This window comes from Hydra vulgaris, chromosome 02 (assembly GCF_038396675.1).
Source record: "Hydra vulgaris chromosome 02, alternate assembly HydraT2T_AEP".
Lineage (NCBI taxonomy): Eukaryota > Metazoa > Cnidaria > Hydrozoa > Anthoathecata > Hydridae > Hydra > Hydra vulgaris.
In genome coordinates this window covers 51,696,725-51,713,932 of record NC_088921.1, presented here as the reverse complement: position 1 = coordinate 51,713,932, position 17,208 = coordinate 51,696,725, and the positions used below count along the sequence as shown (strand labels likewise).

General features: G+C 27.8%; 1 protein-coding gene across 2 annotated transcripts in view; it reads left to right on the top strand.

Moving 5' to 3' along the window:
- LOC136077022 (zinc metalloproteinase-disintegrin-like berythractivase) overlaps window positions 1-17,208 on the top strand; it is a 95,991-nt gene that overhangs the window by 75,511 nt on the left and 3,272 nt on the right. For both annotated transcript variants that reach the window (XM_065791317.1, XM_065791318.1), the window contains exons 20-22: window positions 924-1,013; window positions 1,095-1,161; window positions 6,440-6,622. In XM_065791317.1, the coding sequence (XP_065647389.1) occupies window positions 924-1,013; window positions 1,095-1,161; window positions 6,440-6,622 (340 nt within the window). The remainder of the gene's footprint in view (window positions 1-923; window positions 1,014-1,094; window positions 1,162-6,439; window positions 6,623-17,208) is intronic.

Sequence of the window (17,208 nt, the reverse complement as noted above, 5' to 3'; positions counted from 1 at the left end):
GTGAATAACAAAAAAAAAAAAAAAAAAATCAATCAAAGCAATTACCATTAGTTTAAATAACAAAATTATTAATTTTAATTAAAATATTAAAATAAAACAACAGTTTGTATATAACATGACTATAAAGAATGCAGTTTTAGAAGCTTTATACTACAGATTAGAGAGAAATTTTGGAAGTAGCAACTGCTATTTATATTGATTCTAACTATCTAATCATTTCTTGTTGTGATTCTAATCATTTATTGTTGACCATAAAAATGTTGAGAGCACTGGAAAATTTTGAATAAGAAACCTTAAAATTAACAGTTTTAAAATTAATTTGATTAACAGTTTTAGTTTTATTATTTTTGATATTTGGAAAAAGTAACTGAAGTGTTTTTTGAATGTTCAAGGCAGGCAATTTATAATTCTAGTAAAAATAGGTTTTAATGTTTACAATGATACTGTTTTCTGGACTATGCAGTAAGAATCTGAATTATGCAACAGTCCATAAAATTAATTCTAATTTTTTATGGGTTAATGAAGTTTTGCTCCACTCGTCTATCATAATCTTGATATCATTAAAGATCTAAGCATGATCAGTGCTATGCATATGAGATGATAATATTAATAATATCATTAATTTGGTGCTGATTTTTACATGACTACTGCTTAAAGTCCATACAGAGTCCTGGTATCTAAGTATGGAGTAATAGAAAAAAATTTAAATATGTTATAAATAAACTTTTAAAATCAACTCTTTGATGGATTAAAGTAATCTGCTTTCAGTCCTTGACTGTACACACATTGACTGAGTTTTTTAGCTTTGTGCTTTTAGTCATTAACTGTACACACATTAGCAGAGACTACTTGAACTTTTTATGTATTGAAATTTAAATACTAATAATTATATTTAAATATTAAAAATTAAACTTGTATTTTAGTTTTGCTTTGATCAAACATGCAAGTCCGGTGCACAACAGAGTTCTCAAAAATGCCCAATAATAAACAATAAAGAGTGTGCAGGAAATGGGGTAAATTTTTTTATTTTTTATTATTAGGTTCAATTTTAAAAAAAATTTGATAAAATATATTGTAAATTTTTATTTTTGTAGAAATGTGCATCAGATAACTCTTGTGTTTGCGACATTGGATTTGACAATGCTGACAACTGTCAATCAAGTATGTTTTCTTTATCAAAAATTAATTTATGTTATAATACATTACCTAAAAATATTATACTGTTTAGAAATTTGAGTCATTTTAAAGATTTAATATCTATTATAACTTTTGGCTTGGTTTTCCTAAAATTCTAGGTTTGTTCAAAAAATATCTGAGTATCAAGCAATATTAGCATAAATTAATAAAACACGCATGAAAGTAATAAATGACTTCACAGTATAACCTATACTTTGTATATGCTACAGTATTCAAAATCAAACTCAAGGTTAAAAAAGTGTACTAATATTATTAAATTGAATCAATCATATAAGAAACAGCATCAACAATTAATTTTAACTGCTATAGTTTCTCTTTGCTCTTTGTTGCTGTCAAATAAAATATGTGATATTATAATATAGACAAGTCAATAAGCGATTACTAAACTTCTGTAATAAGCCTGTAGCATTTTATATCACTATCAATTCTAAGCTCAATGCACTCATGTTCAATAAAAATTGATACCATAAGTAATATTTAATTTAGATATATAGCTAATGTATTTTTCAAAGAAAGACTTGATGTTAAATTTTTTAGAGTATTTAGTTAATTTATATAATATATATAATTTAACTTTATATATAGTTTATATAATTTAATTAATTTATAATAGTTATACTAATAAATACTAATTAATTTTTTTTTTATTCTTAAGTTAATACTTTTTTTAAAAGATTTAATCCTCGTCATAACTATCCAAAAAGACAAAGCTTTTTTTTCTCAACAGTTGTTATACTGTTTTCTCAGTGGATATGGTGGTAAACCTCACCACCACCATTAGTGGATATGGTGGTGAGATTCAACTCCATGCCTATTTCTATTTTACATCATAGTTTGTGAAAGATATTGGCCACAAGATTATTTTACTGTTAGTAATTATGAAAAGGTGAGACCTTGTGATGTTCCAGTATTTAATTGCATAAATCTATATTAAGTTCCAACTGTACTTTTGGCGCTCTAAAAAAAAAAGTTTAAGTAGTGTTCACTGGCAATAGGAGGGAGAATTAACAAAGTTTATTTTGAAAGACAAAATAAATATAAACTTTTACAAAAAATAATAGAAACCAATGAATTTCAACTTTTCTATTATTAATTATTTATGCCAAGATATATTTTGTATTCAGTCTTCAGATTTCTTACAGAAGTGCTATTCTTAGATTTCTTCTCTACATTATTATACTACCTTTTATATTACATTAATATTATTATTTTTATTAATAATAAGACTTTCAAAGCCTTTTGTTGTGGAAATAATAGCCTGTATCATCTAACCTATACTTTAAACAAGTTGTCTTATATTCAAGAAATATTGAGGTTTTTCTAATTTCTGTGAAACAACACACACAAAAAAAAGTTACCCATCAACAAATTTTATCTATGAGTAACAACAACATATTTTTAAAAGATATTTTTTTTTTCCTTTTTAAATTGTATAATAATAAATATAAAAATAATAATAATAAAAAAATTCATAACACTATTGATTGTAGTAAGTAAAAATAATTGCTTAATAAAAATACTTTGATGATAATAATAAAAAATAAACAAACAAGAAATTAATGATAATAGTTGTAGTAATCATAGTTAAAAAAATAAGAGTATATTTTGAATATCAAGTAAAAATCATGTCAATAAGTTAGAATAAAATTGTTCTCAGAATTTTTTTAAATTGGTTTTGTTTTAAATGAAGAAAAGTCAATAAAGGTGTTTGAAGTTGTAGTTTTTTGAACTCATGCACTATGCATACAAGACTCATGTTCCATTCACAAATGCACTGATAGACAATAGAATGTTTACCATACTTCTGAGTTTTAAATGATGGTACACTAAGTTTTCCATTATATATGTTTCTAGTAGAGTATGTATGTATTATTCTACTTTCTGTAAAAAAGTCTTTTATAGAAGAGGGTAAATTTTTATTAAGAGAATTAAAAAACAAAAAGATTAGCAAATTTTACAAGCGCTAGAAAGGTTGAAATTTTTAGTTTTTTGAAAGATTCTGATGGTTCTGACTTAAAAGGTTGGAAGTTTATAATTCTTATGAATTGACATTGAGAAGACATCAATTTTTTGATAGGATAATTGCCATTTTGATCCCAAATTTGACAACAGTAACTAAGATGCAATAAAAATAATGCACAGTAAATATTCTTTAGTGTGAGTTTATTTACATAATGATGAATTATTCAAAGTGCGCCTTTAGCTTGAGTTAGTTTCTTGCATAGCTCATCAGTATGAAAATTCCATGAAAGATCAGTCAAACAAAACACCAAGTTATTTAATAACTTTTGTAAGATATAACCGTTTATTATTAATTTTGATTTGAATTTTAGAATTGTTGTTTAGATTTTGTGTTTTAACTAGATGATGAAAAAGATTTGTTCAGTTTTTTTTGTATTAAGACATATTAGGCTAGCATTTAACCAGTGAACAATACCTTTTAGATCCGAATTTATGTTTTTACATAGTGAATTATATAATTTGTTGATATGTAATAGGCTTGTGTCATCAGCAAAAAGATGAGTTGATGAGAAGGGAATAGAGTTGTTTATGTCATTAACATAAATTAGGAACAAAAGAGGACCAAGAAAAGAACCTTGAGGAGCACAGCACTCAACAGATTTATTAGTAGAATTATAACCATTATTACTTACAAATTGTTTCCAATCTTTAAGATAAGAGCAGAACCAGTCACTTACAACACCACAAATACCATAGTGTTCTAATTTAGAAATCAAAATCTTATGATCAACGTTATCAAAAGCTTTTTGTAAATCTATAACATATACTACAAACAAAATAACCAGTGTAGAGGGCTTTCCTGGTTTTTTTAAGTTATACTTATCAATGCAAGGCAGGTAGAATGTTTTGAACGAAAACCAAATTGAAATTCATTTAAACAGTTAAAAGAGTTAAGAAAAGAATATACTTTGCATTAGTTTTTCAAGAACCTTACTAATGTTAGGTAAAAGAGAAATAGGTCTGTAGTTAGTACATAAAAGTTTAGAGCCGTTTTAAAATATTGGAATAACACAAGATAATTTTAGAACATTCAGAAAAGTTCCATTTATGATTGATATATTAAATATTTTAGAAAGAATATTTAAAAATTCATATTTAAAATTGATAAGAATGTTTGTGAGAATGCTATTTGGGCCTATTGATTTTCTCAGCTTCAAATTAGATATTAGAGATGAAACTTCAGGAATGTTTGTTAGAGATAGGAATAGACTATGTAAATTTAAGATATTTTGTATAGTTTATGTAAGATGAATGAATATTGGATTTAAGTTTTTGTGCGACGTTTGTAAAAAAAATGTTAAACTTTTCAGATATAATATTTGATTCAGTTATATATGTTTCATTATCTTGTAAACAGTTGGGACATGATTTATTAAAGTTTTTGACATTTATTAAATTATTAATTACTTTCCAAATTTCGAAAAGATTTTTTTACATTTTCTGTAAAGTACTTTTTAAAATGCATTTTTTACTGAGCTTAATTAAGGTAATTATCATGTATTTATATTGTTTGAAAGCAGTTTTAAATGTGTTTATGTTCCTAGTATCTTTTTATCTTAACTTTTTTTTTTCTAAAAGATAGTGTATTTGAATCAATTTTAAGATTCCCTTTGTAATACAAGGTTTAAATCGATATAAACATGTATTTGAAAAAAGTATTTAATTGAAATAATTGTGCAAGCATTTAAATATTTTTTTCATGATCAGCCACACATCAGCTTACAAACGCATCAGAGAAGATTTTGAACTGTCAAGTTTACTTTTTTAGGAAGAATTCTATATGTAAATCCTTAGATGTTATATATCAAGCCTATATTCTTTAATCTTAGAGATAAAAAACCAAAAACATGTTTTTGCTTCTTGATAAATTTTATGTTAAACCCATGTTGCAATACCATGGCAGCATAATATTTGGTAAAGCAGTTAAAAAAACCTCATTTATTAGCAAAGACTAACTTATATTGTTGTAACAATGTTTATTGGACCATATTTTTTTCACAGAATATTACCAGTCGTAGAATTTAATGCTGAATTTTTAGAAAGAAAAATATCATAGTTTATCTTTGAGGGAATTAAGATTGAACCTTGCTTCAAGATTGAATCAAAAAAATACTGCTAAAATGTTAGAAAAAACAGAAGTTTCTGCATATCCAAAGCCAATTTAAAAGCAAAAGGTTCTCGCTTGTATTCAAGTTCATATTTTTTGAAAAAACATAATTATTTTAACTTCTAAAGCCATTGAATTATGGGAAATATGTAATGTTCACAATTTATACTCAGACATTTGTTTGAAAGATACTAATCAATCTGCTAATGCTTTTGCTAGTGATGGGAATATAATTATTCTTTCTGTGATGGAAGAATTTTTCATATGAATGAAAAAAAATTAAAAAAAAAAAAAATTATTAACTATAGGCAATACTTTAAAGAAGTTAAATTGACGAGGTTTAAATATTCCAGGAGACCAAGTTTGCCCACTGGCAACTTACTGCTACATTCTTTTTTATATAACGGCATGTGCATGTCATTATACCTCCTAGTGATCAGAATACTATTTAATAGGTATAAAAAAATATGGATTAACAATGACAAATATTTTATTTAATTATTGTAATTTTTGTTTACCTTATTCACACAAGGAACTAAACAGCAATTGGTCAAACTCAACACAAATCAAAAAAATATGTACAATATTTTAAAGTAAAACTTAAAAAAATTTTGCTTTTCAATACTTTTTATTTTACAAAGATTTTTTATTAAATGTATGAAAGTGTCTTCCTTCTCAAAAATTTTATAAAACCCAGTATTTAGTTATGTGGTAAAAGTTGAAATTAAATAAAACCATAATAAATTGAAATATTTTGCTAAATTTTTAAAACTATAAAATATTTATTTGTCAAATAAAAATAGTTATAAAAAAATATTTTAATTAAAATATTATAGTTAAAAATAAATTAGAAAAAAAATAAACAATTTTATTGAATCAATTTTAAACTTTTAAAAGTTACTATCAGTACATATATCATACAAGTATAGTATTCAACCAAAAATCACTTTACTGATATGACAAATTAGATTTTTTTTCTTTCAATAAATTGTTTTTATAAATATTTACAAATAGTTTCTTTATTATATGCTTGTAAATGTTGGTACATTAGGTACTTAGGTATTAAATTGTATATTAAAAAATTTAAATTGATTTCTGCTTTTATTTATATAGAGTTAGAACCCATTGATGGTTTGTGGAGCGATTGGTCAGCTTTTACAAAATGTTCCAAAGGTTGTGATGGAGGTTTTCAACAAAGATATCGTTTTTGTACTAATCCTATACCCCAAAATGGTGGTGATGACTGTATTGGCAAATCTATCGAAGAGGTATCATGTAACAGTGAACCTTGTCCAGGTAATGATCAAAAGTAATTTATATTGGTAATTATGTTGGTTAAGTGTAGTTTTATCCACATAATATTTAGATGAAGTGCTGTATCCATATCCAAATATGGATACAATACTTTATTTAAACATTATCTGGACAAAAAAACTTATAAGTGTTTATGTTGTAAGTGTAAAGCAGTAAAATGATAAGTGTAAGTCTTGTTTAAAAAGTTCACCATAAAAATTAATTTGCTTTTAGTTGAAATTTTTACATTAATTTTAAATGAGATAGACAAAACACATTTAAAGATTTCTTAACTACACAACTAAACTAAAAACTTTTTTTTTATGTGTTAATTAACACTTCATTAGTATTTTTTTTTCAGTTTTTTAACATCATTTCAAAGTAGTAAGCATCCATATTATAAAATATGATTTAAAAAAACAACATTAGTTTATAAAAGTTTATACTGTAATTTATAAAAATTAACAAGGTTATCTATACTCCCTTGAAATATTGTTAAAACAATAAAATAAAAGAAAAATCATTAACATTCATATTTTTTATTGTAGTTCTTGTTAAAATGTTTACTATAAAAAATTATTGTTTTTAATTATAAATCATTAGTAATAATGCATTACATGTGTTAATTAATGACAATTATTTAAATTTATAATTATTTAAATAATTAAATCAAAGCAATGACTTTATATATGCAACACACTGTAATTAACATACTGAAACAGCCATCCACAAAAATTAGTTGTTTTATTTATCAACTGAACCTAGTTGTGGACATGCAGCCTACTGGTTTGCATTTCTATAAACTTTAATAAACAGAGTTTTTTCAGAAAGCGGTTTTTATGATTACTCTTGGGTGATTAGTACAAGTAGGAAGGGGGTCTTAATAAAAATATGGATGGGAATTTTTAACATATAAATGAATAAATAATTTAATTTTAAAGTGGCTTACCTTCTAATGAGTATTTTTAAACAGCTGTTTTATTATAATTCAATAGGAATTGATATGCTTTCATAAGTTTTATACTTTTGTGGAAAACAAAGATAAACCTTAATTTGACGAATCAAAATTTACGGTATTTTTTAAAGGTCAATGATTTTAAAAGCCTAATTACATCTAAAGTTTTTATTCTTATCAGTGACTGATATATATTTTTTGTGTGTTTTTTTAGTTTTGTGATTTTTTTGTTAATAACAAGTAAGATTTTTTAAAGGGAGAGAGGGGGAGAGGTGTTTTCATAAGTATGTGAAAAATTTCCAAAAATTAATAAACCTCACCTTCCGTGTTTTAAGCACCTAAGAGTACATTCAATGAAGTAATTTTTTAAAATTGGAATTAAAGTTTTAAAACTTTCTAAGCAAAATATAAATAAATTGCTTTTCCAGTGTCGGCGAGACCTGAACTCTATTTTTACCATGTTTCTTAGTTTTTGTTAATGGTAAATTATTTTTTAAATATTTTAATGCAGTTTTGAAAAGCATAAAACCAAAAAAGATTGCAAAATATAATTTTTTGTTCACGAGGGTCAGTTATATTGATGCAAGCACTATACAAATAATAAATAATACAAACTTAGTTTCAGAATTAAAAAAATATATATATTAAATTATGTTGGTTACAATTTTTAAGCTGGTTGCAATAGTAAATATAAATTATTAAGACTAATTCATATTTATTATTAATTAAAACTAATCCAAACATTCTGTTTTACTTGAAAATGAAATACAGCAACCTGCAAATTAAAATTTATAAAATAATTTTTTATTTGATCAAAAATTCATAAAAAAAGTTCAAAAAAAATTGATGACCAAGTTGTCAATAGAGCTGAAAAAAGTTGAGAATGTTATCCAACTTCCATTCAGAACTAAACTCAGTCTTGTATTCAACACTCCGTGACTTATCTGCTGAGTATTTAAGTATCTTTACTTTAGTATATGGAACATTTTAAAACAATGAATAATTCTCAGCAACGGTTTGAAAGTCCATCATTGGCTCTTCTTTAATTTAAATCAATTTGATTAGATTCTTTTGAGGTATGTATTTTAGAATTCTGAAAAGGCCAATTGGGCTGTAAACTTCAGCTACTCCCATAATTCTTTCAATAATACTATATAAACTGTCTGTCTCCTGGATAACACTGTACTCACAAAATTTCTGAATGATTGTTTTAGTTTGTGGATGATTTTTCATGAAAATTTTTAAAGCAATTGCCATAAAACTATTTTGATTCTGCAGTACAAAAGTGTTGCTCCATAAACAAATTTCAGTTACCTGAGATTTATCTGCAACTATTTGATCAAGTATAACAAGAAGAGCACTAACTATATCATTTTCTGTTCAGCCACTAGCAAATTCTGACCAGACTGCACTATAATTTTTGATATTGAGCATTGTGCAGTCAAATGAAAAATAGTCAACTTTCATTTGTAAAAAAGTTAGAAACATTTGCTGTTGGTAGGCTAAAAACATTTCCCATATCAAAGCAAGTAACGCACTTGCTTTTATCAAGTCTATCACGATTACGTTCTTCATTAGTTTCAGCTTTTTTTTTGCGTGAATTTCATGTTCTGATTTTTCATTTGAAATAGGTGAAGGGTTCATTTTCATACTTTTACATTTGTCATATCTATCTCTTTTTAGTTTATGAACTTCAATGTTAAACTCTGTGTTAAATATTGATCTATACATACTTTTTTTTGCAGCAATAACATTGTCAGAAACACATTTTTTACAATATTTCTTATACAAAATGGCCATATTCAGGTTTTCTTGAATGCACTCTTTGTTTGTACTTTTGTGACAAAAGTGGCTGTCAGTTCTGGGAATGCCTTGAATATGCTGATGTACAGAATCTTTGATATAATTTGGGACAGTTCAACAAGGTACTTTACCTCTTTTATACTGTTGAGGTGTTTCTGTTTTTTGTTTTTTTTTGTTAAATGGTAATTTCTAATTCTTTTTTCATCAATATGTAGAGTACATAGATAAAATTCTATGCAAACACGTATTAGTTCATCAGAAACAATAAAATAATATGAATAACTGTTTTTTTTTCAATTCTGAATATTCAGCTGACCTTTTTTTGTTCTCTAAACTTGTAGTTTGGGAGTAAAAAAGACGCATTTCTTGATCATTCAAGATTCAGTGTTGTTTGTGCAAAGTTTCTTGATTAGCAGTGCTATTGTTAATTTTACATTTAAAACGACATTGTGTGTGGTTTTTCTTACAGTCTTTTTTAAATTTCTCCAATTGTATTTTACCATTTGAGGCTATAAATTGCTGACCACTCTGTCTAAGGTTTTTTCTTACTTCTTTTTTCCAGGAGGTAGGATCTCGTTTTTGTTTGCGTGAAAGATTTTTTCCAGTTCTCCTATGTTTTCTGCTATTTTCTCTGGCATCTTTGTTCGAAGCAGTTTGGTTAAGAAAATCATTGTTTTTTATCAATATGTTGTGGTTGAATAACAGAGAATTCAGAGTAGTTGAATTGAAGATTATGTTGTAATTGTATGTAAATACCTTGTTTCTTCTAAAGTTCTAAATTGTTCCTTCTAAGTTTCTAAATTATTAAATATTATATATACCGTAAAATCACCTAAGTTCGGTCACCATTGAATTTTGGTCATTTAAGAAAAAATATAAAAAAAGCATGCAAAACTCAAATTTTACAAACTTTTTTTTCTCAAATAATGTTTGTAATTAGTTTGTAAATATTATTCTATAAAAAAATAATGTTTATATGCAACCTGTTGAAATAATTCCTAAGCAAAACAACAATTTGAAAAAATGCATACTATTAAAATCTAAAATAAGCAAGTTATTAAAATAAATGATCAAATTTAATCTTAGTATTATTAAGAACCACAATTAATTATGTTTACAAAAAAAAATTATTGATTTTTGAAAATTAAATACTTTTTTTATAAAAATTAGTGAAATTTTGAAATACTTTAAATTCGGTCATTCACGAATAAATAACGAAGGAGACAATTAGCAGTAGTATTGTGAAATGTTGATAAGTGTTGCAAATGTAAAATTTATCGGTAACTTTACCTGTAAATTTACCAGTAAGTTTAGACATTTTTATAATGAATTCACACCATGGTATTTTATTTGGATAAAAAGTTTGTTCATAGTTTCAAAGTTAACTGGCGGTTCTTAGAGTTCCAAAAAAAAAAAAAACTTGTGACATTTTTTTTGGAGATAAAATTACAGCTCAATGACAATAATAGATACATTGAGAGTCCTGTGACAATTGGTTGTGTGGATCTTGCTGCTCTACTATGGTCAATGATATGTGCAAGAATTTCCATGAACTTACAAAGGTCATTTAAAGCAAAGTAGTGTTTTTTTGTTATTTGAAAAAACCTTTTTAAATTATTTGAAAAATATTTTTTTTAATTTTATTAACCAGTGGCATAGCAAATGTGATAATGGCCAAAGTTATAAAATAGTTGACTAATTACAATAAAAATCAAAAAAACTACTAGTTATATTTAAAAAGGCCTTTTTTATGTGATCGTTCTTGTTTTTTTTGGTACCCCAAAAGATTTTTTTTTGAGCAATACACTCCTTAGTTACTGGTATTACCTGAATTTATATCATAGTTTCACAATAAAACAACATTTAAAAATTAGTTTTCATTATTTGTGACGTTAAGTTTGTGATACGTTATTAGTATTTATATAGTGGCTTGACTTAGATGGTATTGAAAGTTCGGTCAAAAGAAATGTTTTCATTTTAAATTAAATATTGAGTACTAGTTTTTATTTTTATTTTTTTTATTTTTACAATATCAATTATCGATATAATTTTTTGGTATGTTTCTAGAAAAAAATTAAAATTTTTTATTTATGCGTGATAAATAAATGTTCCAACTTAAGTGACTGAACTTAGGGGATTTTACGATATATATAATAATAAAAAATATTAACAATTATAATATATTAAATATATAGAACTAAATAGTAAGCATTGACTAATCTAAACAATTCGTAATTTTATAATTTAGAGAATTCTATATTTATATTCGTACCTTTGAGAGACTACTCTCTATTTATATTCATACCTTTGAGAGACTTCATCAGTAGTTTCATGACCATTTTATTGATAACAAATATTGTTTAACATCGTAAACAAAGGCTAATCTGGTTGGTCAAAGGACATACGGCCAGTTGATAATAACAGTCATCACTTTTTTGGACATGGCCTTCTGGCTCTTTTAATATAAATCTAAGTTTTATGATTTTTGTGACTAGAATCTCTCAAACACAGATTTCATCATAGAGAACATTTTTTTAGTAATAAACAGAGAAAAAGTCAAAACTGGATATACGACCTCTTGGTTCTCGGCTGGTGACTTGTCAAGATTGATTTTTAAATTAGTTTGAGTATTGACTACTTTATCAATTAAATTCAATCAATTCATTAATTTATCCATTTTATTTAAAGCACAAAAATGTTGCCATTAAACATAATTGAAAGAAGTTGGTTTGGATATTGACAACTACTGCGGCCATGTTAAATAACTCTTTTTATAATCCTTAACTCTTATCGAAGAATTGTTATTTATAGAGAGAACATGCAAAGAGTACCACTACATTGACTAAGAGTTTGAGTTGGGGTAGCAATCGTTTTTTTCATTGATTTTCGTATGTTTTCTTTTTCTGAAAAATTAAAGCACCCATTTTAAAAATTATAGTGCACAAAATATATAAGAAAATTGCATTCTTAGATACATATATGTTATATGTATATATGTGTGTGTGTGTGTGTGTGTGTATATATATATATATATATATATATATATATATACGTATATGCGTATATATATATATATATGAATATATACATATACATATATATATATATACACATATACATATATATATACATATATATTTATTTATATATATATATATTGATACAGATATATATATATATATATATATATATATATATATTTTTTTTTTTAAACATCTTCGCTTCCAACAAGGCTGCAAGCAGCCACTAATTAAAGTTGGAAGTTACTGTAAGAGAAAAGATGAAGATTGTAGAGCAAGATAACGATTGACGGACGATTTAAAAGATTGCAAATTATATGAATCAGGAAAGCAAGATGAAGGAAGCGAATTCCAAAGAGCTGATGTTCGAGGAAAAAAACTAGACGCATAAGCGTTTTTGGAGCACTTAGGAACAGTCACAGAAAAAGGATGACACTTAATTGAATGACGAGTAACACGAGAATGAATTTTAGTTGATGGCACAAGAGACGTTAGCTCTTTCGAGCAGTGCCCATTATAGTATTTGTAGAAAAGAGAAAGAGAAGCAACATTACGACGATGTGATAATGGTTGAAGGTTGGCTGCAAGAGCAGGTCCAACTATGTTTACAATGCGTTTTTGCACCTTGTCTAAAAGAGAAAGGGCATCATTAGAAGATCCGCCCCAGATATGGCAACAGTATTCCATACAAGGCCGGATTTGAGATTTATAGAGGTAGAGAATAGAATCCAGAGTAAGAAAGTGGCGAGCTCGATAAAGAGATGCAACCTTAGCAGATGCTAATTTTGCAACCGATTTGATATATGGTTTCCAAGAAAGATTGGAAGTAAGAGTTAATCCTAGAAGATGAAGAGTAGGTGACTCATCGAGTACATCACCGTTCATAAATATAGGAAGATCTAAATTATTGCGATAACGATTGGCTGAAAAAAATTGAGTTTTATCTGAATTAAAGTTCACCAGCCACTGTGAGCCCCATGCTGTAGCAGAAGTGAGATCCTTTTCAAGCTCAAATGCCCCCTCCAGGCAATCAGAGGGTGTTGGTTTCTTATCACGACAAGAATAAATAGTAGTATCATCAGCAAACAATGCCACCTTAGATGTGAGAATATCTGGAAGATCGTTAATGTAAATTAAAAAGAGTATAGGATAGAACCTTGAGGAACCCCTGAAGTTACAGAATAAGAAGAAGAGTGTTGTCCATCGAGGACAACTTTTATGCTACGATTGGAAAGGAAGGATTCAATGATCTTAAAGATGTTGCCGGATACACCATAAGAAGAAAGCTTATGGAGAAGACCAGCATGCCAAACTTTATCAAACGCTTTTGAAATGTCAAGAGCGATGGCCTTAACCTCTCCACCTTCATCTAATGCACGATAAAACCTGTCAGTTATTACTGTTAGCAAATCAGCTGTAGAACGAGAAGATCGAAATCCATATTGATGGTCAGAAAGAAAGTTATTAGATTCAAGATGAGAAATTAAGTGTTTGTTAATTAAAGATTCAAAAACCTTGCTTATGATAGGAAGAAGACTTATGGGACGGTAGTTAGACGAATCAGATCGCTCCCCAGAATTTTTGAAGATAGGGATAACAGATGCGGCTTTCCAGCAGGCTGGAAAACAAGACTCTGATAAGCACTTGTTGAATAGTTTTGAGAGTATAGACGACAGCTCTGGAGAACACTTCTGCAAGACAATAACAGGTATGTTGTCTGGGCCACAAGCTGTAGAAGAGTCTAGACAGGAAATCACTTTAGATACAGATGCTGAAGTGATATGAATGTCAAGCAATGAATCAACCTGTTTGTTGGCAATATCAGGTAGAACGCAATTAGTGGAATCAAGAGATGATATTGATGAAAAGTTTTTAGCAAACAGTTCGGCTTTGTCTTTAGGTGAGGTGACAAAGTCTGAACCATACAAGAGAGGTGGAATTATAGATTTGCCCTTATTATTGATATTATTAAAGATTCTCCAGAAGTCACGAGAGCCTAATTTTTGAGATGAGATACGAGATTTCATGACCTGAGAATAGCGGGTTTTGGCGTTAGACAAAACCTTTTTACAGTTGTTTCTAGCAGTAATAAACAGACGTCTGTTTTCTGGAGAATTGTTTTGCTGATAAATATGGAAGTAACGGTTTCGATTGGCAATCGCAGCAGCACAGTGTGAGGAAAACCATGGAGGAGAGTGAGGCTTGACCTGGAATCGTCGAGAGGGAATAAAAGATTCCATGCCAGCCTGAATCCACGAAGTTATATAAGAAGCACATTTGTCGACAGGAAGTTGAAAGATTTCTACCCAAGGGCCATCACGAAGAAAATCACGGAAAGAATCCCAGTCAGCTTTACTGTAGTTGTAAGAGGTTCGATAGTAGGGGTATTCAGGTGATGAAGAAGAATGAGATATTAGTTTTAAAGAGATCAAACTGTGATCAGAAGCACCTAAGGGTGAATGTGGAGAAACTGAGCACTGACTAGGATCAGAAACAAGACATAAGTCGAGTAGAGAAGGTAAATGATTAGGGTTGTCAGGAAAGCGAGTTGGAAAGTTGACTATTTGAGTTAGGGATTGAGAAAGGCAAAAGTTGTGGGCTTTAATGCCTGCAGAGTCACTGACACTAGAGCCAAGCCATTCAGAGTGGTGAGCATTAAAGTCACCGACAACAACTATATTAGCTGATGGATAAAGAGAGAGGGCTTGGTCAATATGATCAGAAATAACATCAAAAAGAGTACAGTCTTGAGATGAAGGAGATCGATATAGAACAAAGAGAAAGGCAATAGAGTGAAGTGGTGCTAAACGAAAGCACATGAAAGAATAGTCTGTGGATTTAAACCTAGTTTCACGACAAACAGGTGAATTCTTACGAATGTAAATGCCCAGGCCAAGCATGTGACTATTGGAGTCTTTACGAATCAGAGGAAGATAACCATCAACACTAAGATCACAAGATGAGACAGCCGAACTCAAATTAGTCTCACAAAGAGCAAGTAGGTCTGGTGAACTTTGCAAGAGATAAGACTCAACAGAAGAAAAGTTACTTCGAAGACCACGAATATTAGTGAATGATAGGTTTAGAGAACTTGGTGATGATGATGGTTTTTTGTGTTTTATAGTTTTTGGTACTTTATTCATTTTTAAATTAGATTGAAGAACTTGACTCAAAGCATAGATAGTACTCAGAACACTGTTTAATAGCCCAAGCAATTGCCTCATTACTACTAATAAACCCTAAGCCGTAACAAAGGGCTCCAAATGTGGCCTCCGCAATGCACACCAAAAGTACAAACAGGGACACCATCCATGCGCAACATGGCACTGTTAATACTTTGATATTTTTCAGCTGTTGATGGAATCAGCCTCTCTGAGAGCTACCACAGAGTTCGGGAAACCTGACTACCAGCTGGCCTCAGAACCATAAAACTGAGTTTTAGAGCTGTACCCTCATAAGGAGATAATAGAATGAGTTGCCTAGTCATAAAAACAGTGACACAAGCAAACCCATGCATTGAGTCAAGAAGATCCAGCATTCAACATCCTAAACTGGAAACAATGTATTAAAAATACATCTGCGCCAGCCTAATAGATGAAGAAGGGGTGCGAGGCTGGTCAACAGATAGAATCTGTTTACCCCTTAAGTCTTTGCCTAGGAGGCCTTCTACAAGACAGTAGCTGGGTGCATTTAACATCTGCCCAAGATGAGTATTTTTATCGAGACACCATCTCTAGCCTTTACTCAACCAAGAGCCCCAAGGCAGGGGGTGTTTTAAATCGGAGTTGGCATCTCCTAGCCTTTGCCTAAAAAGGCGTATCCTACAAGGCAGCAGGACATGAAGCAGATTGTACTGGGTTACATGTTACCAGTAGCAGGATAACCTGATCTGACAACAGATCAGGTTATATATATGTATATATATACGTATATATGTATATCAGGTTATATATATGTATATATATACAATATATGTATATATATACGTGTATATATGAATATATATATATACATATATATATGTATATACATATATACACATATATATATATATACATATATATATATATAAATATATATAAACGTATATATATATGTATATATATACATATATATATATACATATATGCATATATATATATATACATATATATATATATATATATATATATAAATATATATATATGTATGTATGTATATATGTATATATATATGTATTCATATATATATACGTATAAATATATATATATGTATATATATATATGTATATATATATATATATATATATATATATATATGTATATATATATATATATATATATATATATATATATATATATATATATATATATATATATATATATATATATATATATATATATATATATATATATATATATATATATATATATATATATATATATATATACAGTGGTGGCAAAAAGTATGGAAACTTTTCAAAAATGCTTTTTATTTATTTATAAAAAATGCAACTACATATTATGCATATGTTTATTGAAGTCGTAATACAACTTTTTAATAAAATAAAACTTTTTTTTATTAACATATACAAAAAAAAATTAAATTTTTAAATTAGGCCTCGTCATAAGTATGGAAACTTATGACCAGGACCAAAAAATGTTAAAAATAACATAAAAAATTTAATATCTAGTTGCATATCCTTTTGAGTCTAATACCATGGTACATCTTTGTGGCATAGATTTTACCAGGTTGGCACAAGTGTCAGTAGATATTTTTTCCCATTCTGCTTGTAAAATTTCAAAAAGTTTATCGTGATTTGAAATATTATG